Raw genomic sequence first — 27,165 nt, forward strand, 5'->3', positions numbered from 1 at the left:
GTGAAATTTGAGAAAATTTGTGTCCAAAATTTGTGGGATCTTTTATTTCGGCTCATGAAACATGGGACCAACACTTTACATGTTGCGTTTATATTTATGTTCATGTATACTTGACATAGCACAGTCCTAATGTATATAATATATCATATTGTATATAATATATCATATTGTCTACACATTCTACCACAATAAGTTATTATTCTTAAATCAACTTTGATTTGATTCTCCCAGTAGGCTCCACTCTGTCTCAGTAAACTCCATTAATAAGAAGGCAGGGAGAGTGGCTGGTTGCTGAGACTTGACTGGCCAGTGGTAGTATCCAGTGTGATACTTAGCAGATACTTTCATCCTAAGTGACTTTTTATGGTACAGTGAGTGCATACAAAGGAATGTGTACAGGGTCCCGGTGGGTAATGAACCCACAACCTCACCACACGCTAATCCAACTAAGTCACAAAGGACCACCATGTGTAGGTTATATCGGGCTGGTTTCCCAAACACAAATGAAGCCTAGTCCTGGACTGAAAAGCACCTTCAATGGAGATTCTCCAGGACTAGGCTTAATCTGTGTCCGGGAAACCAGCCCTTAGTGTAACAGTGTAGGCCTAGGCTATATGGGTGTCGTGAACACTTGTCAAAACCAGTCATACCTCTTTCTGTCTCTTCTCAGCTGCCTCTGCTAGCTGACGTCTCCTGTGAAGGAAGCAGAACATGATGTTGAGTGTTTCAATCATAGAATTACATAGATAAGGGATTTATAGGATATCTGTGGTTTCACTACCGGTCAAAAGTTTGGACACCTACTCATACATGGGTATTTCTTAATTTTTAAAAACTATTGTCTACATTGTAGAATAATAGTGAAGACATCAAAACTATAAAATAACACATATGGAATCATGTACTAACCAAAAAACAGAGGCAGTAGGATGGTTTGTAATGCTTCGTGCTGGTAGAAAGCCATCTTTACTTCTTGCTGCGGTGGTGTGCGGCCATCTTTACTTCTTGCTGAAGTGGGGTGCGGCCATCTTTACTTCTTGCTGAAGTGGTGTGCGGCCATCTTTACTTCTTGCTGAAGTGGGGTGCGGCCATCTTTACTTCTTGCTGAAGTGGGGTGCGGCCATCTTTACTTCTTGCTGAAGTGGGGTGCGGCCATCTTTACTTCTTGCTGAAGTGGGGTGCGGCCATCTTTACTTCTTGCTGAAGTGGTGTGCGGCCATCTTTACTTCTTGCTGAAGTGGTGTGCGGCCATCTTTACTTCTTGCTGAAGTGGGGTGCGGCCATCTTTACTTCTTGCTGAAGTGGGGTGCGGCCATCTTTACTTCTTGCTGAAGTGGTGTGCGGCCATCTTTACTTCTTGCTGAAGTGGGGTGCTGCCATCTTTACTTCTTGCTGAAGTGGGGTGCGGCTATCTTTACTTCTTGCTGAAGTGGTGTGCGGCCATCTTTACTTCTTGCTGAAGTGGGGTGCTGCCATCTTTACTTCTTGCTGAAGTGGGGTGCTGCCATCTTTACTTCTTGCTGAAGTAGGGTACGGCCATCTTTACTTCTTGCTGCGGTGGTGTGAGGATATCTTTACTTCTTGCTGCGGTGGTGTGAGGATATCTTTACTTACTTCTTGCTGAAGTGGTGTGCTGCCATCTTTACTTCTTGCTGCGGTGGGGTGCGGCCATCTTTACTTCTTGCTGCGGTGGTGTGAGGCCATCTTTACTTCTTGCTGCGGTGGTGTGAGGCCACCACCAGGTAGCTGTTTGAGGTGAGGTCCTTGGAGGACATGGGAGAGGTCTTCCCCTGCACTCTGGAGATCTGGAGCATCCGACATGGGTCGTGTTTCAGAAGGTAACTCTCAAAGGTCTCCCAGCCTCCTCCCACACGCACCATCACATGCTTGTTGTGTAGCATCTAGGAGAAGAAGATTACATTATTGTCCATTCAGTGTTCACAAATTAACATGTGTTCTGCTTTATCCCTGTCTAGCTGTCGACGGGGACAAGGAACTGCCCTGTTCCATTATTACACTCAAGCTGCTGGTAAAATGACAATTTCAGCAAATTGCTGCTGTTGCTATCTGCTGCATTCTGAAGGAGATTGGGCATCGATAGTAATGCATTTAAAACTCCTGGTTATACTGTGTGATGATTTTCCACTTTGCTCATCAATCATTCAGCTTAATGTGGGGGCGGCAGCGTAGCCTAGTGGTTAGAGCGTTGGACTAGTAACCGGAAGGTTGCAAGTTCAAACCCCCGAGCTGACAAGGTACAAATCTGTCGTTCTGCCCCTGAACAGGCAGTTAACCCACTGTTCCTAGGCCGTCATTGAAAATAAGAATTTGTTCTTAACTGACTTGCCTAGTTAAATAAAGGTGAACAATGTACTGTCTCTACCTGCTCACCAATCAATCAGCTTAATGTACTGTCGCTACCTTCTCAAGGCTTCTTAACAGCTTCTACCCCCAAGCCATAAGACTCCTGAATAGGTAACCAATGGTGACCTGGACTATTTGCATTGTGTGGACCCCCCCAACCCCTATTTTATGCTGCTGCTGTTTATCACAGATGCATAGTCGCTTTAACTATACATTCATGTACGTACTACCTCAATTGGGCCGACCAACCAGTGCTCCCGCACAGTGGCTAACCGGACTATCTGCATTGTGGCCCACCCAATTTCTGAGGCTGGTAACTCTTTTACACTACTGCTACTCTCTGTTCATTATATATGCATAGTCACTTTAACCATATCTACATGTACATACTACCCTCAATCAGCCTGACTAACCGGTGTCTGTATGTAGCCTCTCTACTGTATGAAGCCTCTCTACTGTATGTAGCCTCTCTACTGTATGTAGCCTCTCTACTGTATGAAGCCTCTACTGTATGTAGCCTCTCTACTGTATGTAGCCTCTCTACTGTATATAGCCTCTCTACTGTATGTAGCCTCTCTACTGTATATAGCCTCTCTACTGTATGTAGCCTCTCTACTGTATGAAGCCTCTCTACTGTATGTAGCCTCTCTACTGTATGAAGCCTCTCTACTGTATGTAGCCTCTCTACTGTATGTAGCCTCTCTACTGTATGTAGCCTCTCTACTGTATGGAGCCTCGCTACATTTATAGACACCGCGTCTCACAGCGGTTGGAACAAAGGACAGATTTCCACCGGTCCAATGTCCACTGCTCGTGTTTCTTGGCCCAAGCAAGTCTCTTCTTATTATTGGTGTCCTTTAGTAGTGGTTTTCTTTGCAGCAATTCAACCATGAAGGCCTGATTCACGCAGTCTCCTCTGAACAGTTGATGTTGAGATGTCTGTTACTTGAACTCCGTGAAGCATTTATTTGGGCTGCAATTTCTGAGGCTGGTAACTCTAATGAACTTATCCTCTGCAGCAGAGGTAACTCTGGGTCTTCCTTTCCTGTGGCGGTCCTCATGAGAGCCAGTTAACTCTAATGAACTTATCCTCTGCAGCAGAGGTAACTCTGGGTCTTCCTTTCCTGTGGCGGTCCTCATGTGAACCAGTTTCATCATAGCACTTGATGGTTTTTGCAACTGCACTTGAAGAAACTTTCAAAGTTCTTGAAATATTCCGTATTGACTGACCTTCATGTCTTGAAGTAATGATGGACTGTAGTTTCTCTTAACTTATTTGAGCTTTTCTTGCCATAATATGGACTTGGTCTTTTACCAAATAGGGCTTTCTGTATACCCCCCTACGTTGTCACAACACAACTTGATTGGCTCAAACGCATTAAGTAAAGAAATTCCACAAATGAACTTTTAACAAGACACACCTGTTAATTGAAATGCATTCCAGGTGACAACTTCATGAAGCTGGTTGAGAGAATGCCAAGAGTGTGCAAAGGGTGGCTACTTTGAAGAATCTCAAATATAAAATATATATTGATTTGTTTAACACTTTTTTGGTTACTACATGATTCCATGTGTGTTATTTCATAGTTTTGATGTTTTCACAGCGTAGCCTAGTGGTTAGAGCACAAGTAACCAAAAGGTTGCAAGTTCAAATCTCCGAGCTGACAAGGTACAAATCTGTCGTTCTGCCCCACTGTTCATAGGCCGTCACTGAAAATAAGAATTTGTTCTTTACTGACCTGCCTAGTTAAAGGTAAAATAAAAACTCTACAATGTACAATAGTTTAAAAAAATAAAACACTAATATAGGGTACAACACATAGGTCATAATAGAGCCTTCTTTCACCTGGAGTGGCGTGACCCACGTACTGCTACGGATCCCACCCCAACGAGGATATAGTATCCGTTTTCTGACTAGTATCGAGCTGCGGATTGGTAGTATTGTTTCATGTAATGTATTCAGTGAATTTTATAATTAGATTTTTAAGCTTTTAGGTTTGTGAGTGCAAGTAGAATGAATATTAACTCACCCTACTTGCTGTGAAATGCCAATGATATCCTCTTTCATGTTGCCTTTCCCTAAAGTCTTGTCGCTCTGTCAAACAGTACACACTTTCAACCTCTTGTCCTAGGCTACTTGGCTAAGTAGTTACACCAGGCCAGCTAGTAAACATTAGCATGACAGATCTAGCTACACTGTAATCTCCATAGGCTCGGGCCACAATGTATGACTAGATCAAGGTCACCGTTATAAAATCGTTGACCAGTACAGCAAATTAAGTAAAACCACAAATCATTTCGCTTTGACCAAAGCGCTACACCATAATGGTAATCAACTAAGTTAAATACTAAAGTGCCATATTACAAGTCGCAATGTTATGAACAGCCATACATAAAAGGCGTCAATACATTTCTCTGTAAGAAAATAATTCCTACAATGCACCAGTTATTTCCAGCGCTATTCTGTTTGAAGCCAAGACTAAAGGATTAGACTCATTTAGAACGTAGTCTTCGATTGGAATGGCATTAGAATTGATTCTTAGAACATCCATTGTGTCAAGTCTATTTTAACCACTGACAAGTGTTCATGTAACTTTCCCAGGCAAATCGCTAGAGCCGGCTGGCGAACATACGATTGTGTTACTTTACATATCCCCATTGATAAATCAGTACTGCGAATGGCCACTATTACAGAGACAGCATGGATGGATCATACAGGCGGAGTTGCATTAGAACTATGAACCAACTAGAAACTAATCCAGTATCAATGTCATTCACACAAAGTTCTAGAACACATGTTATAAAACTTTATTGACATCATAAAAATATTACAACTAAACACCAGTCTCCACACCGGAGATCAACCATACTGTTGCCGACACCAGTTGTAGGGTACACTTAAATACGTTTTTTAAATTTTTTAAAATGAAGTAGGCAAGTCCGTTAAAGAGCAAATTCTTATTTACAATGACGGCCTACACAGGCCAAACCTGGACGACGCCCTAAGGGATTTCCGATCATGGCCGGTTGTGACACAGCCTAGATTCAAACAAGGGTTTCTGTAGTGAGGTCTCCAGCACCTTAAGACAGGTGCGCCACTCGGGAGTTTATAGGTAGGGCAAGCAGAGGGAGGGGTGACGAGTACATTGTAACTTTAGGCTTTTGTCAACTGGGCTCTATTGTCTACTTCCAGAGTCCGATGACCTCAATACCATTTAAGTCTCTGCATCTAGTTTGAAATTAAGTAGCTAACTGGCACAATTGTAAGTCAGCATTAGCGAAATTAAGACGTCTGTGGTATCTGCTAACGCTATAAGCAATAGCTGGCTACTTCCTTTAAAATGGATGCAGACCAAACTGATATCCATGACATCAGACTGGAGAAGTAAATAAAAGGCCTCAAAAAAAAGAGAATGAAGTATCCCTTTAAGGGCCGGCGGTACTTCCCCATTCTGGGCCAACTAATTTGCCTGTCCTTTGTGGCACTTTAGGATATAACTGGGCAGTAATTCAGGTGTGATAAAACTAGCCCGTAGTAATTGTTTTGTGGATCGGAAAGCAGCGCTTTATCGCAGACAGCCCCCCCCATCTTAGCTACCGTTACACCATCTCAGTTTAACAATCTAGGGACACCAAGAAATTGTCACAACTCGCTAAATTGCAACATTGATATCATTACAGGTTATCAGAAGTGTCCACTTAATGAGGGCTGAAGGGTGCATCTTAAGTGTTTGGACTGTAGCCCAGGTGTGCTAAAACTAGGGCCTAAACGAATTGATTATCAAGAAACCAGAACAGTGTTATAGACAGGACCCCCCCCAGCTACTGTTAAATCATTAAATGTACCATTTCAGTTTACAATCCAGGGTTAAGCCAAACAGTCTAGTCTCTTGAACTTGGCCAATCTCCAGATTCACTACAAGATTTAGCTCACGATTTGGCCCACATACAATGCTTTGTTTGATACATAGCACATATATTGGATAACACCAGCTGTGGGCAGTAATCTCCCCTTGACATGTTGGGAGTATGTGGGAAGCCCTTCCCATCTATGGAACCTGAAACAGAGGAACACTTGGTCAGCGTAGATCCAAAACATCACCTAGGCTACAGTAACACCTATACATAGTTAATATCAGAGCCTCAGAGTAGAGTTAGAATCAGAGGCTGTTACCAGCTCTCATACGAGGTGTCAGAAAAGTTATTTTAGTTTTGTCATCACTGGCTCACTGCTACTATACACCAACAATCACTAGAAGACAAAGTAGTGTCTGAGCAGTAAGAGGGGTTATTTACCAGAGGGCCGAGGATCACTGCAGGTCACATGGTCTCAGATTGACCAACCAGACTGCCACACTGAGCACCCAACTCCTGTTGGGAGAAGGTTGAGAAAGATGAATACCTCACCAGTAATACCACTGTAAGTCACAGAATACCCTACTGTCACATAGATGTTAACTAACAAGAGCCTCAGAGTGGAGTTAGAATCAGAGGCTGTTACCAGCTCTCATACGAGGTGTCAGAAAAGTTATTTTAGTTTTGTCATCACTGGCTCTGCTCCTTAAACCTGACCAGGTGTTAATAAGTCAGATTGATTAACATATATATTCACTTTGTATGTTGTCTACCTCACTTGCTTTGGCAATGTTAACACATGTTTCCCATGTCAATAAAGCCCTTGAATTGAATTAACATTGGGAAATTACTTACCTGATGACGTGAGCTTCATATCGGACTTCCTACAGCCGCCTTTGTAGACCGAAAATCACCCTCATTACAGATCCCCTGAAATACAACACCTGTTACTGACACGACAGATGGTAATTTGAGACATTTAACTTTAGTTAACAACTGCATGATAAATTTTGTTAAGGCCGGGCCAACTAGCTAACTAATACGAGTTATAAAAACACAGGTCTTTCTCAGAGTCACTAATATCGATCACCATCATTCAGTAGCAGAACTGGACAAAGTTATCTTCATAGAAAGACCAAAGATAATTATTAAAACGTTGTGCGGTCTAGAAAAAAAGGCTTTTACATTAGCGCACTATGGACCCACGTGGCACTAGCTAGGGTAATGTTAATTAAAGTTAAACCTTTAACTTCGAAGTTTAGTTTATACCGGTTGGCATGTAATTTACTTTAAACATTAGCTAGTTAACATAGGTAACGTATTCTTCCACGAAATTATTAATTGGAAGAGTCGTAAGCCAAAATAGCTAACGTTAGCCATCTTGAAGCAAACTATGTGCAGCGAAAATAAATGACAAAACTAGGCTCAACAAGTCTGCAAATGATTACTCACCAACGGTAGTTTATCATTTTATGACGGATGTATTATATTTTCTGTCCGGATGCCAAATATGACCTAGTTTTATAATGATAGCCATAATGCTTCGACAGACATCTTAACTCAGTGAAAGAGCGAACAAGGGAAGAGCAGACTATTTATAGGGCTGTTTTCCTGTCTGGCGTGTACGCCGGATAATCAGCCAATTATTCACCTGTAGTTCTGAGCTACAGAGGCTCCCATAGGTCAGACAGAACGATCTGTACTACAAGGACTACAAATCCCACGAATATTTATTTTATGGCGAGCAACTTTAAAAACTGTCATCATCATGTCTAGCTCAAACGGTATGTACAGTGAAGGGTTTGTCCCTGACCATTTCTTATGCTTTTTTAAAATGTATTTTTTTACCAAAGAGATGACTTCCATTTGAATGGAAGTCAACAATGAAATATGTTTTTAATGATAATGCTGAATTCCTACCTAACGATACCAATCATAAACACATTGGGATCCAGTACTGACCCATAGAGCTTATTAGCCTGTACTGCTAAAAACTATTTATTTTATTTGATTTATTTAACCTTTATTTATTTCACCTTTATTTAACCAGGTATGCTAGTTGTGAACAAGTTCTCATTTACAACTGCGACCTGGCCAAGATAAAGCAAAGCAGTGCGACACAAACAACAACACAGAGTTAGACATGGAATAAACAAACATACAATCAATAATACAATAGAAAAATAAAAAGTATATATACAGTGTGTGTAAATGAGGTAAGATAAGGGAGTTAAGGCAAAAACTAGGTCATAGTGGCAGAGTAATTACAATATAGCAATTAAACACTGGGAGTGATAGATGTGCAGAAGATGAATGTGCAAGTAGAGATACTGGGGTGCAAAGGAGCAAAATAAATAAATAACAGTATGTGGATAGGTAGGTAGTTGGATGGGCTATTGACAGATAGGCTATGTACAGGTGCAGTGATCTGTGAGCTGCTCTGACAGCTGGTGCTTAAAGTTAGTGAGGGAGACATGAGTCTCCAGCTTCAGTGATTTTTGCAGTTTGTTGCAGTCATTGGCAGCAGAGAACTGGAAGGAAAGGCGGCCAAAGAGGAATTGGCTTTGGGGGTGACCAATGAAATGTACCTGCTGGAGCACATGCTACGGATGGGTGCTGCTATGGTGACCAGCGAGCTGAGATAAAGCAAAGACTTGTAGCAAAGACCTGAAACCCCACCTCTTTAAGGAATACCTAGGATAGGATAAAGTAATCCTTCTCCCCCTCCCCCCCTTAAAAGACCTAGATGCACTATTGTAAAGTGGCTGTTCCACTGGATGTCATAAGGTGAAAGCACCAATTTGTAAGTCGCTCTGGATAAGAGCGTCTGCTAAATGACTTAAATGTAATGTAAATGTAGATAACCTGGAGCCAGTGTAACCTGATAAGTGATCATCACAGGAAGTACATTATGTTCCAAGATGGATGCAATGTAACTGGTCCATTTTTTTTTAAACCAAAAACCCCACAGAGAGAAAGCGTCAAACAAGAGTCTTTTATTTCTACAAAATTTACATTGGCGTGACTTCATATGCCCCTCAAAATGGCAAGAGCACTTGAAGCAGTAAGGGAATAGGGAGGAAAAGCACTCGAATACAAAGCAAGGCAGGTAAAAAAAATCAATACTTCATCAAGTACACACTAGCGACCTGCTAGTTCAGGCATGCTTCTTTCCTTCCATCTCATTGTGGTATCTCATTGTGGTCGACAGGTAAGGCCAGTAGGCAAAAAAAATTGACTCAAGTCCTATATGTTACCATCGTACCGACAGAACGCATAAATAATATTACTGTTCATGCACAGGTTGAAATGGGGAAAAACTCTAAATCTACGAGAATCAGCCAACTACCCCATACAACACGTCAATCTGTCAACAATTTCATTATACTTAAATAAAGCAGAGATCAAGATAAATATCCTTCATACATTTCAAACCAATACTAAAGTGGAGCAAATAACTTCTATTGCACAGAGAATAGGAAAACCAAACATTAAAGTCAAATGTCAATTGAATAGTGTTGGTGCATGAACTCTAAAACAGCATTCAAATGTGGTTCATAAGTAGTTATATAAAATGTAGCTAATTTTCCACACTGATATACAATAGAAAATGTTTTATGAATCATCTAGGCCTATGTTGAACATTTAGGACTTGGTAGCATATATATATATATCATTTTTTTTAGGAGAAATCTATCATATAAAACTGTCACAAGAATGAGAACATTCTTTAAAATGTTTTAAATGTCAGAAAAAAATTACAAAAGCAGTAAGCAAAATTTTATAAAATCTGCAAAGTTGAAATGGCAGAGAAAGAGAGAGAAATGTAGAGAGAGCAAGAGAAGGTGTGAGGTAGAGAGAGCAAGAGAAGGGGTGAGAGAGGGCAAGAGAAGGGGTTAGAGAGAGAGAGCAAGAGAAGGGGTGAGAGAGCAAGAGAAGGGGTGAGAGAGCAAGAGAAGGGGTGAGAGAGAGGGCAAGAGAAGGGGTGAGAGAGAGGGCAAGAGAAGGGGAGAGAGAGAGGGCAAGAGAAGGGGTGAGAGAGAGGGCAAGAGAAGGGGTGAGAGAGAGGGCAAGAGAAGGGGTGAGAGAGGGCAAGAGAAGGGGTGAGGGAGAGAGAGCAAGAGAAGGGGTGAGAGAGAGAGAGCAAGAGAAGGGGTGAGAGAGAGCAAGAGAAGGGGTGAGAGAGAGAGCAAGAGAAGGGGTGAGAGAGAGCAAGAGAAGGGGTGAGAGAGAGAGCAAGAGAAGGGGTGAGAGAGAGAGCAAGAGAAGGGGTGAGAGAGAGAGCAAGAGAAGGGGTGAGAGAGAGAGCAAGAGAAGGGGTGAGAGCGAGCGCAGAGGACTAGTAGATGGAGAGAGAGAGCGAAAGGGGGAAAGAGCAGAGAAAGAGAGTGGCAAGACGCCTGGTACAGTTTATAGATGTACTGTGAGCGTGTATACTGTATGCTACTCATAGCTGTGTCATAGTCACCCTGTCCGTTCCAAAGATCCATCTCACTTGTACATCTTGGCATTAGGGGAGGCATGTACTGCGGTGCACACGGCCAACATCGAGCAGCAGAACCTTTCTTTATACCAAGGCGAAGCATGGCAAACTATCCTACTGCCTCTGAAAAAGCTTGTATTTAAAATAAAACATTTTTAGAAGGACAGACAGCCAAAAAGGCATTTTCAAGTCAACTGGTACCAATACTCTTCATGTTGTTGACTGAACCTCAGTGTGGATTGAGACTTTCATAAATCTCTCCATGTCTGTCGATCTTTAGCCCACCTGCCACTACAGACAGAAGGGGGGAAAAAAGTTAATTTTGTTATTGAATAGGAATGACCACAGCAATTAACAGTATGAAGTTCCTATTTTGTAGACATAAATATATATGTAAAATATTGTGACGATAACATTTCTACGGCTCCAACTGAGCATCAACCAGCAGTTACAATGCATCTCCAGACATGACCTAATCTGTGTCCTACATGAAAGGACCCATTTTCAGCCCTCCTCCCCCTCCCCCTCCAGACATTACCTAATCTGTGTCCTAGATGAAAGGACCCACTTTCAGCCCTCCTCTCCCCCCAGACATCACCTAATCTGTGTCCTAGATGAAAAGACCCACCTTCAGCCCTCATCCTCCTCCAGACATCACCTAATCTGTGTTCTAGATGAAAGGCCCACCTTCAGCCCTCCTCCCCCTCCAGACATCACCTAATCTGTGTTCTAGATGAAAGGCCCACCTTCAGCCCTCCTCCTCCTCCTCCTCCCCCTCCAGACATTACCTAATCTGTGTCCTAGATGAAAGGACCCACCTTCAGCCCTCCTCCCCCTCCAGACATCACCTAATCTGTGTTCTAGATGAAAGGCCCACCTTCAGCCCTCCTCCTCCCCCTCCAGACATCACCTAATCTGTGTTCTAGATGAAAGGACCCACCTTCAGCCCTCCTCCCCTCCAGACATCACCTAATCTGTGTTCTAGATGAAAGGCCCACCTTCAGCCCTCTCCTCCTCCTCCTCCTCCTCCAGACATCACCTAATCTGTGTTCTAGATGAAAGGACCCACCTTCAGCCCTCCTCCTCCCCCTCCAGACATCACCTAATCTGTGTCCTAGATGAAAGGACCCACCTTCAGCCCTCCTCCTCCCCCTCCAGACATCACCTAATCTGTGTCCTAGATGAAAGGACCTACCTTCAGCCCTCCTCCCCCTCCAGACATCACCTAATCTGTGTTCTACATGAAAGGACCCAACTTCAGCCCTCCTCCCCTCCCCCTCCAGACATGACCTAATCTGTGTCCTAGATGAAAGGACCCACCTTCAGCCCTCCTCCCCCTCCAGACGGAGACGTGGTCATCTCTTGTTTGTTCATCTCCTCCTGTTTCTTTTTCTTTCTCTCAACTGCTTCTGGGTTTTTGACACCCCTGTAGGTTGTCTAAGAGGAGATGGGGAAGTCAGAATGGCAGCTGGCTAAAGACATTGGTTGTGTCTCAAATGGTGTGTATGTGGGGGGGAGAAGGGGGTGTGTATGTGGGGAGATGGGGGTGGGGGGAGACAGGGGTGGGTGGTGGTGTGTGGGGAGGAGAAGGGGGTGGGTGGTGGGGGAGACAGGGGTGGGTGGTGGTGTGTATGTGGGGGAGATGGGGGTGGGGGAGACAGGGGTGGGTGGTGGTGTGTGGGGAGGAGAAGGGGTGGGTGGTGGGGGGAGACAGGGGTGGTGGTGTGTATGTGGGGGGAGATGGGGTTGGGGGAGACAGGGGGTGGGTGGTGGTGTGTGTGTGTGTGGGGGGGTGGTGTTTGGGAGGGAGAAGGGGTGGTGGTGTGTATGTGGGAGATGGGGGGGGGGGGGGTGGAAGATGCCAGAGAATCCAAGAGATGAGCTCAGACATTCTCCTCATACTCACCCGGGTGCTTTAAATAGGCTGACATGTTTCTTTTGTTGGAAACAATTGGCTTTGACTGAAGAATTTGTGTCACAGTAAAAAAAAATACCCACCAGTCTAAACATTGATTGATGAGACTTTAGTAGCCTTGCAACAAGGGTACAAACAACAAAGATTGGATTTCTTAGTTAAAGTCTCTAGTTATATAAGCTACCCTTTTCACACGATGTAGCCCGAATCGAGCCGAGCTGCAGTGCGCTGACCCGCTCACACAGCACATCTATCGTAGCTGCTGGAACTGTGCTGGTAAAAGATTGGAGTCAGCACAGTAGGGTTTGGGTCAGAACAATAGTGTGAAAACGATTTAAAGGATAGGTCCACTGGGTTTACCTTCTCTCTGCCTTCTCACAATTCACTTTATTACTTGTAAAATAAGCCATACTTGACGTGTATTTTTTGTTTATTTAACCTTTAACTAGGCAAGTCAGTTAAGAACAAATTCTTACTTTACAATGATGGTCTAACCCCCCCGGCCAAACCCTCCCCTAAACCCAGACGACGCTGGGCCAATTGTGCGCCGCACTATGGGACTCCCGATCACGGCCGGTTGTGATACAGCCCAGAATCGAACCAGGGTCTGTAGTGACACCTCTAGCACTTGAAACATGGGACACAACACTTTCCATGTTGCGTTTATATTTATGTTCATGTATACTTGACATAGCACAGTCCTATTGTATATAATATATCATATTGTATATAATATATCATATTGTATATAATATATCATATTGTCTATAATATATCATATTGTCTATAATATATCATATTGTCTATATATTGTCTATAATATATCATATTGTCTATAATATATCATATAGTCTATAATATATCATATTGTCTATAATATATCATATTGTCTATAATATATCATATTGTCTATAATATATCATATTGTCTATAATATATCATATTGTCTATAATATATCATATTGTCTATAATATATCATATTGTCTACACATTCTACCACAACAAGTTATTATTCTTATTTCCATGATACTCCTTTTACATCGCTTGTTCTATTTTTGATTTGCCGTTTGATTATTATTGATCTCTGTACTGCACTGTTGAGGAGAGCTTGCAGCTAGGCATTTCACTGTACCGTTCACACCTGCTGTATCCTGTGTATGTGACAAATCAACTTTGATTTGATTCTCCCAGTAGGCTCCACTCTGTCTCAGTAAACTCCATTAATAAGAAGGCAGAGAGAGTGGCTGGCTGCTGAGACTGACTGGCCAGTGGTAGTATCCAGTGTGATACTTAGCAGATACTTTCATCCTAAGTGACTTTTTATGGTACAGTGAGTGCATACAAAGGTATGTGTACAGGGTCCCGGTGGGTAATGAACCCACAACCTCACCACACGCTAATCCAACTAAGTCACAAAGGACCACCATGTGTAGGTTATATAGGGCTGGTTTCCCAAACACAAATGAAGCCTAGTCCTGGACTGAAAAGCACTTTCAATGGAGATTCTCCAGGACTAGGCTTAATCTGTGTCCGGGAAACCAGCCCTTAGTGTAACAGTGTAGGCCTAGGCTATATGGGTGTCGTGAACACTTGTCAAAACCAGTCATACCTCTTTCTGTCTCTTCTCAGCTGCCTCTGCTAGCTGACGTCTCCTCGTCTCCTGGGAAGGAAGCAGAACATGATGTTGAGTGTTTCAATCATAGAATTACATAGATAAGGGATTTATAGGATATCTGTGGTTTCAAACTATTGGAAGAGGGTAATGAGCATTACAGTTATCATTCATATAATTTCCATAACACGGGGAGAGACGTTTTCAAAAATAATATATCTTAGAAGAATAATGTAACCAAGTTGACATGAACAAACACATCTGGGACCAGGTTATGTTTGGTAACAGGAATGATAAGGAGGGGCACACTGGCACAAACAGACTGGTACCCAGGCTATAACCAGATAGGGGCGGGTCTGAAACTTGGTAGCTAGTCTGGTAAGGTGCACATGGAAGAATAAAAATGTGTAGATACCTCGCTAGCTATGTTTACTGTCAACAACCAACACCCTGGCACACCTAGATAGCACTAGTTAGGTTGATCGAAGGACAGAAAATGGGTACACCCAGAGTAGCTAGCTAATGAACATGTTATAATTAACAAGGATAGTTTGTAGTTTTGCTAGTTAACTTACTGGGTCTGGTGTCGGTACCACGTCGTCTCCAGCTCCACCAAGGCACGACAAGCACATCCCCATACTTGAGCAAGGCAATCAATTTGTTAGTATCCGTTTTGAATGTTTGCTCGCTAGTTGACTAGAATAAAAAATAAAATAAAAAACTCAACTACAACTAGCAAAATTGCCTAGCTTCTTTTATGCATATCGACGAAGCTAACTAACTAGCCATTCCCGCTTGTGCTAAATCTACGAGCTTACTACTAGCTACTATAACTAAGCAGTTGCTAACTAGTTGAATTGCTAACTAACTACTATTTATCCAAAATAACCTTTTGTTGAAACGACGCGTCATTTGGAGAAAAAAAAACGTTCAATTTGAAAGACAGCGGAGAAAAAAAGATGACCTAATTTAGCTACTTCACCCATGTAAACACAGAATATGGGCTATGTTCCAGGACATACAATAACTGGGCCCATGACTCTCACTTTTGCCTTTGCGTTGCACCCATAGAAAACGTTGTGATCTGAAACAACCCCCTTAGTCCGGTCAGGCGTGAGAGAAACTGTGGTGCACGCGACTGCCATCGTGTGGGAGGAGTGGACGTTACCCATATGTGACAGGTCGCACCTTTGCAGCGCTTGTGAGATCTGTTCATGTGCGCAGCTATACTGTAAAACATAAATTAAAATATACCTGGAACGCAACCATTTCCATTGGGGCTGGTGTGCAGCAAATCAATTCAAAACCAATGGAATGGTATTGGTTCCATTATCATAGCCAACAAACTACCCCATTTCCTATGTTTTTATCATAGGAAACTCTTTAATTTGTAAACAAATTAAATGATGTAGTCCTAGTTTCAAACCATAACCATGTTCTCCATAATGTGACCTAATGTGGCTCATGGAATGTCATTCCCTTGCAACATTATTTGGGAGCTAGAGAGGATGTACCATATAATTAGGAATTATAATACGATCTCACCGAGTGCTGTTCATGTAAAGTGTTTCCTTCAAATCAATAAAAATGGAGAAAAAAAATAAGTGCAATTTGTTGAACTACTGTACATGTTCTTTACAAGAGTATATCCTGGAAAAGATAATATCATGACATTAACAGCTTAATGTGTGTAATTCATTGACATATAGATGCGATCTAGATATATGTTTCCGACTCTTGTATAATGTCGCGAAATAGTCCATAAAAATTACATTATTTGCATTATAGGCTCACTTTTTGGTCATCTTGGATCAGCGTATCCCTGCTTGAGTAGCATTTTCTACACAGACTTCACCCTTCTCCCAATCAATATAATCAATAGACGTTTTATTATAGCATACTGTGAGAACCATAACCAGTCGCATTTCAAACCCCACCCATGAATACAGCTAAACTTAACGTGTCAAAAGCCAGTGCGTTAGTCAGTGTGTCTGTTGGAAGAGAAGACAGTGGTCCGACTCCGCTTCAAGGAAGCATATTTCATTTCATGTTTATTCGTTAGATTAATAGTATTGTTGCATCCGAGGCACGGGGGATAACGGGAATCGCGCAATGGAAGTTCAAGTTCAGTTTCATTCAGTGGATCCCGGACTGGAACTTTCCTCCGCGGGGAATGGTAGGGCTAACACCAACTCCACTTTAAATAGTTTCTGTGCGGATTCATTTCCTAAGGGTTTATCTTTTGTTTATATTGGCATTTGGGATTATATTTTAGATAAAGCCTAATTGCTTTTCTGACATGGTCTAAGCCTACGTTTTTATAATAGAAAAAAAAACTCTCAAAACAGAAGCGACTCTCAATAGAATCAACACGTTTCTATCTCAATTAGGAATGAAAGGTTCACTTTACAGTCGCTATAATGTCGATGCACGTCAGTTATTCCAATATTTCCAATATTGAAAAAAAAGAAGAAAGATTTGCACATCATTTTTTAGGGGGGGACCATAAAAACACTAATGACGAAATTGTCTACATATATTCATCATATTTCTCCCCCTCAGAGATATTCATTAAATGCATTCATTTGCTTAGCCTATCAAACAATGTAACACAGGTTACTAAAATTATATTCATTTGAATAACTTCATTGACAAAACCTCCAGTAGCCTACACACTGAGTGTACAAAACAATAGGGACACCTGCGCTTTCCATCACATAGACTGACCAGGTGAATCCAGGTGAAAACTATGACCCTTTAATGATTTCACTTGTTAAATCCACTTCAATCAGTGTAAATGAAGGGAAGAGACAGGTTGAAGAAGGATTTTTAAGCCTTGAGACAATTGTGTATGTGTGCCATTCAGAGGGTGAATGGGCAAGACAAAATATTTCAGTGCTTTTGAACAGGGTATGGTAGTAGGTGCCAGGCCCACCGGTTTGAGTCAAGAACTGCAACCCTCCTGGGTATTTCATGCTCAATAGTTTCCCGTGTGTATCAGTAATGGTCCACCACCCAAAGGATATCCAGCCAACTTGACACAACTGTGGGAAGCACTGGAGTCAACATGGGCCAGCATCCCTGTGGAACGCTTTTGACACCTTGTAGAGTCCATACCCCGACGAATTGAGGCTGTTCTGAGGGCTAGAAGGCAGGGGACGAACAGACTAATAACAATAGTAACACTAATAATCAATAATAACACTAATACTCAATAATCATGTTTATTCAACATAATAATCGAGAATAGGTTACTTCCAGAACCAGTTTGACTTTGCTGGTGATATTCATTTTACAAAAAAATGTGCATCTGTTGCACCATGGACACTAAAGTCATCATAACTAGCCAACTTTTCTTGTCTGGTTAGCCTAATGTTTTTTACAGAGTTGGTGGTGGTTATGTCCCATATTGAAAACAGTAGAATTGTGTAATTCATCAGTAGGTCTCCACCACAGACATGTTTTACCCGTCAATGTGTCTTCATGTGTTTGCTACAGTGCTTTTGTTAATTCAGGCCTTCGTGTGTTTGCTACAGTGCTTTTGTTAATTCAGGTCTTCATGTGTTTGCTACAGTGCTTTTGTTAATTCAGGTTTTTTTGTTAATTCAGGTTTTCATGTGTTTGCTACAGTGCTTTTGTTAATTCAGGTTTTCATGTGTTTGCTACAGTGCTTTTGTTAATTCAGTTGTTTTTGTTAATTCAGGTCTTCATGTGTTTGCTACAGTGCTTTTGTTAATTCAGGTGTTCATGTGTTTGCTACAGTGCTTTTGTTAATTCAGGTTTTTTTGTTAATTCAGGTTTTCATGTGTTTGCTACAGTGCTTTTGTTAATTCAGGTCTTCATGTGTTTGCTACAGTGCTTTTGTTAATTCAGGTCTTCATGTGTTTGCTACAGTGCTTATGTTAATTCAGGTTTTCATGTGTTTGCTACAGTGCTTTTGTTAATTCAGGCCTTCGTGTGTTTGCTACAGTGCTTTTTGTTAATTCAGGTCTTCATGTGTTTGCTACAGTGCTTTTTGTTAATTCAGGTTTTCATGTGTTTGCTACAGTGCTTTTGTTAATTCAGGCCTTCGTGTGTTTGCTACAGTGCTTTTTGTTAATTCAGGTTTTCATGTGTTTGCTACAGTGCTTTTGTTAATTCAGGTCTTCATGTGTTTGCTACAGTGCTTTTTGTTAATTCAGGTTTTCATGTGTTTGCTACAGTGCTTTTGTTAATTCAGGCCTTCGTGTGTTTGCTACAGTGCTTTTGTTAATTCAGGCCTTCATGTGTTTGCTACAGTGCTTTTTGTTAATTCAGGTCTTCATGTGTTTGCTACAGTGCTTTTTGTTAATTCAGGTTTTCATGTGTTTGCTACAGTGCTTTTGTTAATTCAGGTCTTCATGTGTTTGCTACAGTGCTTTCTTCATTCGGGTCTTGAGAAAGGCCTCTGTGCTGAAACGTCCAAATGAAACCGTCTCAACTATATCCCCTCCTTATTTTTTCTATAGTATGTAACTATAGGGGATATTTTTACTGTGTGGCACTGATCTTTATAATGTATTTTTTAAATTATAAACTGGGTAATAACTTATGATACTTTGTTTGATTTGGTTTTGTCTGTTTAGTAGGCATTTCTTAACATTTTCACACAATCAAACTTAACACAGTTTGAAGCTATAAAGTTTGTTTCCTCTCAGTGTGGTTGTTTGAAAACAAAAACATAAATCAATCAAATTAATTAATAAACCACCTTTTAAATCAGCAGTTGTCACAAAACACACACAACAACCTAATTATGAAATTGTACCGAATTATTGGCAAAACATCAGACGTGATTGGTCACACCAATAATTGGGCAGAAGATCAGAATGGTTTAAGTGCAGCCATTAAGTCTCTTAAAGTCAAGAGGTCTGTTGTTCTGTTTTAATATATAATCAATGTTCCAGGAAGTCAGAGAGAAATACTTGCAGTGCTCACCAATCGATCAGAATAATGTATCGTCTGTCTATCTACATATTGATAGTGTTTGGGCTAATGTACTGTCTACCTGCTCACCAGTCAATCAGCTTAATGTACTGTCTCTACCTCCTCACCAGTTAATCAGCTTAATGTACTGTCTCTACCTGCTCATCAATCAATAAGCCTAATGTACTGTCTCTACCAGCTCATCAATCAATAAGCTTAATGTACTGTCTCTACCTGCTCACCAGTCAATCAGCTTAATGTACTGTCTCTACCTGCTCATCAATCAATCAGCCTAATGTACTGTCTCTACCTGCTCACCAGTCAATCAGCTTAATGTACTGTTGCTTCTACCTGCTCACCAGTCAATCAGCTTAATGTACTGTCTCTACCTGCTCATCAATCAATCAGCTTAATGTACTGTCTCTACCTGCTCACCAGTCAATCAGCTTAATGTACTGTCTCTACCTGCTCATCAATCAATAAGCCTAATGTACTGTCTCTACCAGCTCATCAATCAATAAGCTTAATGTACTGTCTCTACCTGCTCACCAGTCAATCAGCTTAATGTACTGTCTCTACCTGCTCATCAATCAATCAGCCTAATGTACTGTCTCTACCTGCTCAATCAATCAGCTTAATGTACTGTCTCTACCTGCTCACCAGTCAATCAGCTTAATGTACTGTCTCTACCTGCTCATCAATCAATCAGCTTAATGTACTGTCTCTACCTGCTCACCAGTCAATCAGCTTAATGTACTGTCTCTACCTGCTCACCAGTCAATCAGCTTAATGTACTGTCTCTACCTGCTCACCAGTCAATCAGCTTAATGTACTGCCTCTATCTGCTCACCAGTCAATCAGCTTAATGTACTGTCTCTACCTGCTCACCAGTCAATCAGCCTAATGTACTGTCTCTACCTGCTCACCAGTCAATCAGCTTAATGTACTGCCTCTACCTGCTCACCAGTCAATCAGCTTAATGTACTGTCTCTACCTGCTCATCAATCAATAAGCCTAATGTACTGTCTCTACCTGCTCATCAATCAATAAGCCTAATGTACTGTCTCTACCTGCTCATCAATCAATAAGCCTAATGTACTGTCTCTACCTGCTCATCAATCAATAAGCCTAATGTACTGTCTCTACCTGCTCACCAGTCAATAAGCCTAATGTACTGTCTCTACCTGCTCATCAATCAATAAGCCTAATGTACTGTCTCTACCAGCTCATCAATCAATAAGCCTAATGTACTGTCTCTACCTGCTCATCAATCAATAAGCCTAATGTACTGTCTCTACCAGCTCAATGTCTCTCTGATGCATCCATTTACAACGTTTACCATTGGGGCCATATTTTGATAAGGATCTGGACTGCCCTAATTGCCATGATTGTTAGAAGCCCCTTTAACCTGGATACATGAACAATAAGCACATTAATAACAAGGCACATCAATTACCTAACTTCATGCTGACGGCTAAGACTTCATATAATCTAACTCCTCTCAGGAGCTTGTTATCACCTGAAGGCATCATTATGTTTGACTGATATTCGGTAGAGGAACACTGAGCTAACAGAAATCCCCATTAGAATCACAGACAGACAGAACACTGACCGAGCACTGACAGTCAGACAGAACACAGACAGAACATGGACAGTCAGACAGAACACAGACAGAACATGGACAGTCAGACAGAGCACTGACAGTCAGACAGAACACAGACAGAATACTGACAGTCAGACAGAACACAGACAGAACATGGACAGTCAGACAGAATACTGACCGAGCACTGACAGTCAGACAGAACACAGACAGAACACGGACAGAACACTGACCGAGCACTGACAGTCAGACAGAACACAGACAGAACATGGACAGTTTGACAGTCAGACAGAACACTGACAGAGCACTGACAGTCAGACAGAACACAGACAGAACATGGACAGTCAGACAGAACACTGACAGAACACTGACAGTCAGACAGAACACTGACAGAACATGGACAGTCAGACAGAACACTGACAGAACACTGACAGTCAGACAGAACACTGACAGAACATGGACAGTCAGACAGAACACTGACAGAACACTGACAGTCAGACAGAACACTGACAGAACACTGACAGTCAGACAGAACACTGACAGAACACTGACAGTCAGACAGAACACTGACCGAGCACTGACAGTCAGACAGAACACAGACAGAACATGGACAGTCAGACAGAACACAGACAGAACATGGACAGTCAGACAGAACACTGACAGTCAGACAGAACACAGACAGAATACTGACAGTCAGACAGAACACTGACAGAACATGGACAGTCAGACAGAACACTGACCGAGCACTGACAGTCAGACAGAACACAGACAGAACATGGACAGTCAGACAGAACACAGACAGAACATGGACAGTCAGACAGAACACTGACAGTCAGACAGAACACAGACAGAATACTGACAGTCAGACAGAACACTGACAGAACATGGACAGTCAGACAGAACACTGACCGAGCACTGACAGTCAGACAGAACACTGACAGAACACTGACAGTCAGACGGAACACTGACAGAACATGGACAGTCAGACAGAACACTGACTGAGCACTGACAGTCAGACAGAACACTGACAGAACACTGACAGTCAGACTGAACACTGACAGAACACTGACAGTCAGACAGAACACTGACCGAGCACTGACAGTCAGACAGAACACAGACAGAACATGGACAGTTTGACAGTCAGACAGAACACTGACAGAGCACTGACAGTCAGACAGAACACAGACAGAACATGGACAGTCAGACAGAACACTGACAGAACACTGACAGTCAGACAGAACACTGACAGAACATGACAGTCAGACAGAACACTCAGAGTCAGACAGAACACTGACAGAACACTGACAGACAGGACAGAACACAGTCAGACAGAACACTGACAGTCAGACAGAACAGACAGAACAGAACACTGACAGTCAGACAGAACAGAACACTGACAGTCAGACAGAACACTGACAGTCAGACAGAACACAGAACACTGACAGTCAGACAGAACACTGGACAGTCAGACAGAACACTGACAGAACACTGACAGTCAGACAGAACACAGTGACAGAACACACTGACAGTCAGACAGAACACTGGACAGTCAGACAGAACACTGACAGAACACTGACAGTCACAGAACACTGACAGTCAGACAGAACACAGACAGAACAGACAGAACACAGACAGAACATGGACAGTCAGACAGAACACTGACAGAACACTGACAGTCAGACAGAACACTGACAGAACACTGACAGTCAGACAGAACACTGACAGAACACTGACAGTCAGACAGAACACTGACCGAGCACTGACAGTCAGACAGAACACTGACAGTCAGACAGAACACTGACCGAGCACTGACAGTCAGACAGAACACAGACAGAACATGGACAGTCAGACAGAACACTGACAGTCAGACAGAACATTGACAGTCAGACAGAACACTGACAGAACACTGACAGTCAGACAGAACACGGACAGTCAGACAGAACACTGACAGTTTGACAGAAGACTGACAGTCAGACAGAACACGGACAGAACACTGACAATCAGACAGAATATGGACAGCCAGACAGAACACTAACAGTCAGACAGAATATGGACAGTCAGACAGAACACTGACAGTCAGACAGAACACTGACAGTCAGACAGAACACAGACAGAATACTGACAGATCACTGACAGTCAGACAGAACACGGACAGTCAGACAGAACACGGACAGTTTGACAGTCAGACAGAACACTGACAGTTAGAACACTGACAGTCAGACAGAACAGACAGAACACTGACAATCAGACAGAATATGGACAGTCAGACAGAACACTGACAGTCAGACACAATATGGACAGTAAGACAGAACACTGACAGTCAGACAGAACACAGACAGAACACTGACAGTTAGACAGAACACTGACAGTCAGACAGAATATGGACAGTCAGACAGAACACAGACAGAACACTGACAGATCACTGACAATCAGACAGAATGCTGACAGAACACTGACACTCAGACAGAACACTGACAGAACACTGACAGTTAGACAGAACACTGACAGTCAGACAGAATATGGACAGTCAGACAGAACACAGACAGAACTCTGACAGATCACTGACATTCAGACAGAAAACAGACAGAACGCTGACAGAACACTGACAGTCAGACAGAAAACAGACAGAACACTGACAGAATGCTGACAGAACACTGACAGAACACTGACAGAATGCTGACAGAACACCGCCAGTCAGAAAGAACGCTGACAGAACACTGACAGAATGCTCATAGACCACTGACAGAATGCTGACAGAACGCTGACAGAATGCTGACAGAACACCGCCAGTCAGAAAGAACGCTGACAGAACACTGACAGAACGCTGACAGACCGCTGACAGAATGCTGACAGAACGCTGAATATTCCACTGAATTCCGCTTCTCCTTCATATTCTAACTAGGTGTTACGCAACACTCTGTCTCTGGGGTTGTGTCCTAAATGTCACACTATTCCCTCTCAAGGTTCCACTAGTCCGTACCGATCTAGGTAGATCCGCTTTCAGGTTTAATGCCCCAATTCTTGGAATAACCTGCAGAACTCCTTTCATCTTGATTCTCTGGTGCTGCCAGGGCAGTTTAACACTCTAGTATTAAATTTGTTGAATGAGTTGCAGTTGTTTTGAATGAATGAAGAGATTATTGTGGTTGAAATGTCTAAAGTTGTAATTAAAAAAATGTATTTTGTTATCTTTGTTAGAGTGATAATGTTGTATTGTTGTGTTGTTGTATTACTGTGTGCTCAGGGCCCCTTTAAAAATTAGACACTGGTCTGAATGGGTTTCCCTGACAAAATAAATATATGTAGTACCAGTAAAAAGGTTGGACACACCTAATCCTTCAAGGTTTTTAAAAATCTATTTTGTACATTTTAAAATAATAGCGAAAACATCAGAACTTTGAAATAACACATATGGAACCATGTAGTAACCAAAAAAGTGTTCAACAATTCAAAATATATTTAATATTTGAGATTCCTCAAGGTAGTCACCCTTTGCCTTGATGACAGATTTGCACACTCTTGGCATTCTCTCAACCAGCTTTTTGTTCTTGTTAACTGACTTGGCTAGTTAAATAAAGGTAAAAAAATTTACAAAAAATGCCATCGAAACTATGAAACATGTTGAAGAACAATCTGGCCTTAAATAATCTCCACCCAGCACAGCCAGAAGAGGACTGGCCACCCCTCAGAGCCTGGTTCCTCTCTACCCAGCACAGCCAGAAGAGGACTGGCCAGCCATCAGAGCCTGGTTCCTCTCTACCCAGCACAGCCAGAAGAGGACTGGCCACCCCTCAGAGCCTGGTTCCTCTCTACCCAGCACAGCCAGAAGAGGACTGGCCAGCCATCAGAGCCTGGTTCCTCTCCACCCAGCACAGCCAGAAGAGGACTGGCCAGCCATCAGAGCCTGGTTCCTCTCCACCCAGCACAGCCAGAAGAGGACTGGCCAGCCATCAGAGCCTGGTTCCTCTCCACCCAGCACAGCCAGAAGAGGACTGGCCAGCCATCAGAGCCTGGTTCCTCTCCACCCAGCACAGCCAGAAGAGGACTGGCCAGCCATCAGAGCCTGGTTCCTCTCTACCCAGCACAGCCAGAAGAGGACTGGCCAGCCATCAGAGCCTGGTTCCTCTCCACCCAGCACAGCCAGAAGAGGACTGGCCACCCCTCAGAGCCTGGTTCCTCTCTACCCAGCACAGCCAGAAGAGGACTGGCCAGCCATCAGAGCCTGGTTCCTCTCCACCCAGCACAGCCAGAAGAGGACTGGCCACCCCTCAGAGCCTGGTTCCTCTCTACCCGGCACAGCCAGAAGAGGACTGGACACCCCTCAGAGCCTGGTTCCTCTCTACCCGGCACAGCCAGAAGAGGACTGGACACCCCTCAGAGCCTGGTTCCTCTCTACCCGGCACAGCCAGAAGAGGACTGGACACCCCTCAGAGCCTGGTTCCTCTCTACCCGGCACAGCCAGAAGAGGACTGGCCACCCCTCAGAGCCTGGTTCCTCTCTACCCGGCACAGCCAGAAGAGGACTGGCCACCCCTCAGAGCCTGGTTCCTCTCTACCCGGTACAGCCAGAAGAGGACTGGCCACCCCTCAGAGCCTGGTTCCTCTCTACCCAGCACAGCCAGAAGAGGACTGGCCACCCCTCAGAGCCTGGTTCCTCTCTACCCAGTACAGCCAGAAGAGGACTGGCCACCCCTCAGAGCCTGGTTCCTCTCTACCCGGCACAGCCAGAAGAGGACTGGCCACCCCTCAGAGCCTGGTTCCTCTCTAGGTTTCTTCCTAGGTTCCTGCCTTTTCTAGGGAGTTTTTCCTAGCCACCGTGCTTCTACATCTACATCTGCATATATATATATTTATTTACCCGTTTACCCAATATGGGGGATTGGAAATGATGCAGACATTTACAAAAATGACAAAATGATCTCTGTTAGCTACCTATAACCAGGACTGGCATTACAATTATTATTTAGGGAAACAATTATTGTGAACTATCTTATACTGTCCCTAACATCATTACCCCATAGCAACAGGAATGAATAAACACTGTCCCCAACCTCCCCCCCACAAACAACCGCAGATGAAGACTTCATCAGATGAAGTGAAGACTTGATGTGTGAATGCATATTGTGGTGGTTCATTTCTTTACTAACAAATGAGGAGAGACAAACTTATCACACAAGTCAGAGTTATACTTAAACTAGATCTTTAATCATACTGGTACCGTATAGAACAGAAGCATTAACTCATGCTCTGGAATGCTCTTTAGGTTTTATCAACCAAAAGACATGGTAAATGTCCTGTCAGTGTTAAATCTCCCAGAGGCCCATCCTCAGTAAGAACACACACATAGTAGTTAACAGAATAATCTATTATTTTGCAATAAAACAACCATTTGATGCAATAAACGTATTATAACAATCTTGCAATTTTCCACGATAATGTACAGTTGTAGCTGTTTGGGAACGCATGGTCAACTTGAGCAAGAATGGGGAGATTTGATTAACCAATGTCATGTCCTAGCTGATGGAGCTCAGATACACCCCTTTCCCCTGAAACATGTTGTGACCATTTTCCCAAGCATCTCCGAGCAGTCAGACCTTTTGATTATTTTGTGCCGCCAGGGTCACAATAATTTGCCCCCTTATCTGATTGTCTGAGTGTGACCCCCTCTCCATGGGTTACTGCAGCTAGTGTTGCCAGCACTGTCACTACCTGGGTGGAGGCACTCCACCGGAATTCCCACCGGCTAGGTACAAGGTTGTCAAGATTCTCATTAGCAGCTTTGAGAAATTCCTTGTATGTAATGCTCACCCACCAGGGGCTTTGGCCTTGTTGGACCAACCCTGTCAGGCAGGGTCAAACCATTTTTATTTTTTACTCACTTAACTCACCACACTTCTACAATCACAAAACACACACCCTATCTTCCAGCACCCCCCCCGCCCCCCCATAAATACCCTCACATACTCACATACTGTATTCACCCTCACATACCCACATAATGTGCCTTCTATGTCTTCTGTTTGCTGTGTTTTTATCTCTACCATGTTGATTCCTGCCTAATTTCAGGCTTTTGAGTACTTTAAATCAAAGTCAAATCAAATTTATTTATAAAGCCCTTCTTACATCAGCTGATATCTCAAAGTGCTGTATAGAAACCCTGTCTAAAACCACAAACAGCAAGCAATGCAGGTGTAGAAGCACGACGGTGGTTAGGGAAAACTCCCTAGAAAGGCCAGAACCTAGGAAGATACCTAGAGAGGAACCAGGCTCTGAGGGGTGGCCAGTCCTCTTCTGGCTGTGCCAGGTGGCGATTATAACAGAACATGGTCAATGTTCATTGATGACCAGCAGGGTCAAACAATAATATTGACAGTGGTTGTCAAGGTGGCAAC

The 27,165-nt window shown here is 42.9% G+C and overlaps 1 protein-coding gene and 3 non-coding genes across 5 annotated transcripts; all 4 read right to left on the reverse strand.

The window, feature by feature from the left end:
* Positions 1-46: 46 nt before the first annotated feature.
* On the reverse strand, positions 47-15,295 carry LOC115120046 (small VCP/p97-interacting protein-like). Of its 2 annotated transcripts, XM_029648945.2 has the most exons (6): positions 14,806-15,295; positions 14,228-14,278; positions 12,023-12,139; positions 7,672-10,993; positions 7,075-7,149; positions 5,157-6,422 (listed from the first exon to the last, which is right to left on the reverse strand). In XM_029648945.2, exons 1-4 carry the CDS (start codon positions 14,866-14,868, stop codon positions 10,979-10,981), a joined length of 246 nt encoding a protein of 81 aa, XP_029504805.1. In that variant the 5' UTR covers positions 14,869-15,295; the 3' UTR covers positions 5,157-6,422; positions 7,075-7,149; positions 7,672-10,978. The 2 variants fall into 2 exon arrangements, 1 of the variants encoding a protein (XP_029504805.1); XR_010459401.1 differs by lacking the exons at positions 12,023-12,139; positions 14,228-14,278; positions 14,806-15,295 and adding exons at positions 47-693; positions 11,390-11,426 and having other exon boundaries at positions 910-6,422.
* LOC115120052 (small nucleolar RNA SNORD60) lies at positions 6,503-6,591 on the reverse strand. Its single transcript, XR_003862086.1, has one exon. It is a non-coding gene; the product is annotated as a small nucleolar RNA SNORD60 (small nucleolar RNA).
* LOC135561484 (small nucleolar RNA SNORD60) lies at positions 6,830-6,918 on the reverse strand. The gene has a single exon (XR_010459502.1). It is a non-coding gene; the product is annotated as a small nucleolar RNA SNORD60 (small nucleolar RNA).
* Positions 7,283-7,352, reverse strand: LOC115120050 (small nucleolar RNA SNORD38). Its single transcript, XR_003862084.1, has one exon. It is a non-coding gene; the product is annotated as a small nucleolar RNA SNORD38 (small nucleolar RNA).
* Positions 15,296-27,165: the final 11,870 nt, after the last annotated feature.

Source organism: Oncorhynchus nerka, linkage group LG17 (assembly GCF_034236695.1).
Source record: "Oncorhynchus nerka isolate Pitt River linkage group LG17, Oner_Uvic_2.0, whole genome shotgun sequence".
Taxonomy (NCBI): domain Eukaryota; kingdom Metazoa; phylum Chordata; class Actinopteri; order Salmoniformes; family Salmonidae; genus Oncorhynchus; species Oncorhynchus nerka.